The sequence below is a fragment of the Micropterus dolomieu genome, linkage group LG02 (genome assembly GCF_021292245.1).
Source record: "Micropterus dolomieu isolate WLL.071019.BEF.003 ecotype Adirondacks linkage group LG02, ASM2129224v1, whole genome shotgun sequence".
Classification (NCBI taxonomy): domain Eukaryota; kingdom Metazoa; phylum Chordata; class Actinopteri; order Centrarchiformes; family Centrarchidae; genus Micropterus; species Micropterus dolomieu.
The window spans coordinates 32819096-32821508 of record NC_060151.1 but is presented as its reverse complement, the minus strand read 5'-3'; the positions used below and the strand labels follow the sequence as shown (position 1 = coordinate 32821508).

The 2413-nt window shown below is 51.0% G+C and overlaps 1 protein-coding gene across 2 annotated transcripts in view; it reads right to left on the bottom strand.

Annotated features, from left to right (window-relative positions):
• crhr1 (corticotropin releasing hormone receptor 1) overlaps positions 1–2413 on the bottom strand; it is a 47800-nt gene that overhangs the window by 13479 nt on the left and 31908 nt on the right. For both annotated transcript variants that reach the window (XM_046039483.1, XM_046039474.1), the window contains 2 exons: positions 1877–1997; positions 507–660 (listed from right to left, as the gene is read on the bottom strand). In XM_046039483.1, coding sequence (XP_045895439.1) covers positions 507–660; positions 1877–1997 — 275 coding nt within the window. The remainder of the gene's footprint in view (positions 1–506; positions 661–1876; positions 1998–2413) is intronic.

The window sequence follows — 2413 nt, the reverse complement described above, 5'->3', positions numbered from 1 at the left end:
CAGGTGACAGACAGGTAAAGCTATAGACGGGTACAGGTGACAGACAGGTGCAGGTGACAGACAGGTAAAGCTGTAGACGGGTACAGGTGACAGACAGGTGCAGGTGACAGACAGGTAAAGCTGTAGACGGGTACAGGTGACAGACAGGTACAGGTGACAGACAGGTACAGGTGACAGACAGGTAAAGCTGTAGACGGGTACAGGTGACAGACAGGTGCAGGTGACAGACAGGTACAGGTGACAGACAGGTAAAGCTGTAGACGGGTACAGGTGACAGACAGGTACAGGTAACAGACAGGTACAGATGATAGACAGGTACAGGTGACAGACAGGTTAAGCTGTAGACGGGTACAGGTGACAGACAGGTGCAGGTGACAGACAGGTGCAGGTGACAGACAGGTAAAACTGTAGACGGGTACAGGTGACAGACAGGTACAGGTGACAGACAGGTAAAGCTGTAGACGGGTACAGATGACAGACAGGTACAGGTGTACAGGTGAACTGACCCCAGCCGATGCAGATGAACATCCACTTCCTGAGTTTGTCGGTAGAGTAGGTGAGAACGACGGCCGTGTGGAGGTAGCAGCCTTCACCAAACATCCAGAAGAAGTTTGTCACATGGAAATAATTATAACCTGCTGTCACCAACCTGCACCACACCTGAAGAGGAGGAGGAGGAAACAAGGTGAATGTGTGTTTACTTTCCCTTTCAGCCTCATGGTGTCTCCCTCTCTGTTGCCGTGGTTTGTGAAGGTGATGCTGCTGCTGCATTCATCAAAGTTCAGTAAATTGTCAAAACATAGATTCAGTTTTCAGACAGTACAAGTCACATGTTCGTCTCCAATAAATGTTGATGACCAGCAGTGTTTCATAACTGACCACATGATGGCGCTAACGCCACATTTCACTGTGTTGAGCACGCTCCCAGAGGGCAGGCGGCGCCCAGACACAGTCTCTGCCTCTCACTTCAGGAGTTATTGACCAAAACAAAAAGTATTTTACAGAAATATTATGTTTTAATTTTATGCCGCCTTATTCGGCTGCAATCTAACATCCCTCCAGGACCTGTACCCATTCAAGACCTGTACCCCTCCAGGACTTCTACCCCTCCAGGATCTCTACGCCTCCAGGACCTGTACGCCTCTAGGACTTCTACCCCTCCAAGACCTGTACCCCTCCAGGACTTCTACCCCTTCTAGATCTCTACCCCTCCAGGACCTCTATGGCTGCAGGACCTCTACGCCTCCAGGACTTCTACCCCTGCAGGACTTCTACCCCTCCAGGACCTGTACGCCTCCAGGACTTCTACCCCTCCAGGATCTCTACGCCTCCAGGACCTGTACGCCTCTAGGACTTCTACCCCTCCAAGACCTGTACCCCTCCAGGACTTCTACCCCTCCAGGACCTCTACGCCTCCAGGGCCTGTACGCTTCCAGGACTTCCAGCCCTCCAGGACCTGTATCCCCCCAGGACCTCTACACCTGCAGCACCTCTACGCCTCCAGGACTTGGGTACAGGACCTGGAGGGGTACAAACCGTTTCAGACCTCTGGCAAGTGGCTGCGGTCCATCAGGACCAGAACCTCCCACCACAAGAACACAGACCAACAAAGCCCGGGACCCCCTCTGACTCTAACTCCAGCCTCTCTGTATCTTGCACCTGGGTTCACTAGTCCAGCTGTTTCAAAGAATGTTGGATAACGCCGTGATGTTTTGTTTTGCTCAGTGGGCATCGCCAGGCAAACACGCCAATGTTGAGCGCAGAATTTTCTGCAGTTTCTATGGGGGGTAAAACAGACCGCTCTGTGGTTCTGATGTTAATCTGTTGATCTCTTTGCTCTGCGTGTGTTGATATCAGTCTGTCTGTGTGTGGTTACCTGGTTGCTCTCGGTAACAGCAGAGGTCATCGTTAACTGGACGATGAACCAGGTGGCGTTCCTCAAGATGAATGCTGAAATCAGATTCCAGTGGATGATGTTCCTCAGACAGCGAATACTCCTGTAACACACACACATACAGGTAACTGACCACACCTATAACACACACACACACACAGGTAACTGACCACACCTGTAACACACACACACACACACAGGTAACTGACCACACCTGTAACACACACACACATACAGGTAACTGACCACACCTGTAACACACACACACACATACGGGTAACTGACCACACCTGTAACACACACACACACACAGGTAACTGACCACACCTGTAACACACACACACACACACACACACAGGTAACTGACCACACCTGTAACACACACACATACAGGTAGCTGACCACACCTGTAACACACACACACACACATACGGGTAACTGACCACACCTGTAACACACACACATACAGGTAACTGACCACACCTGTAACACACACACATACGGGTAACTGACCACACC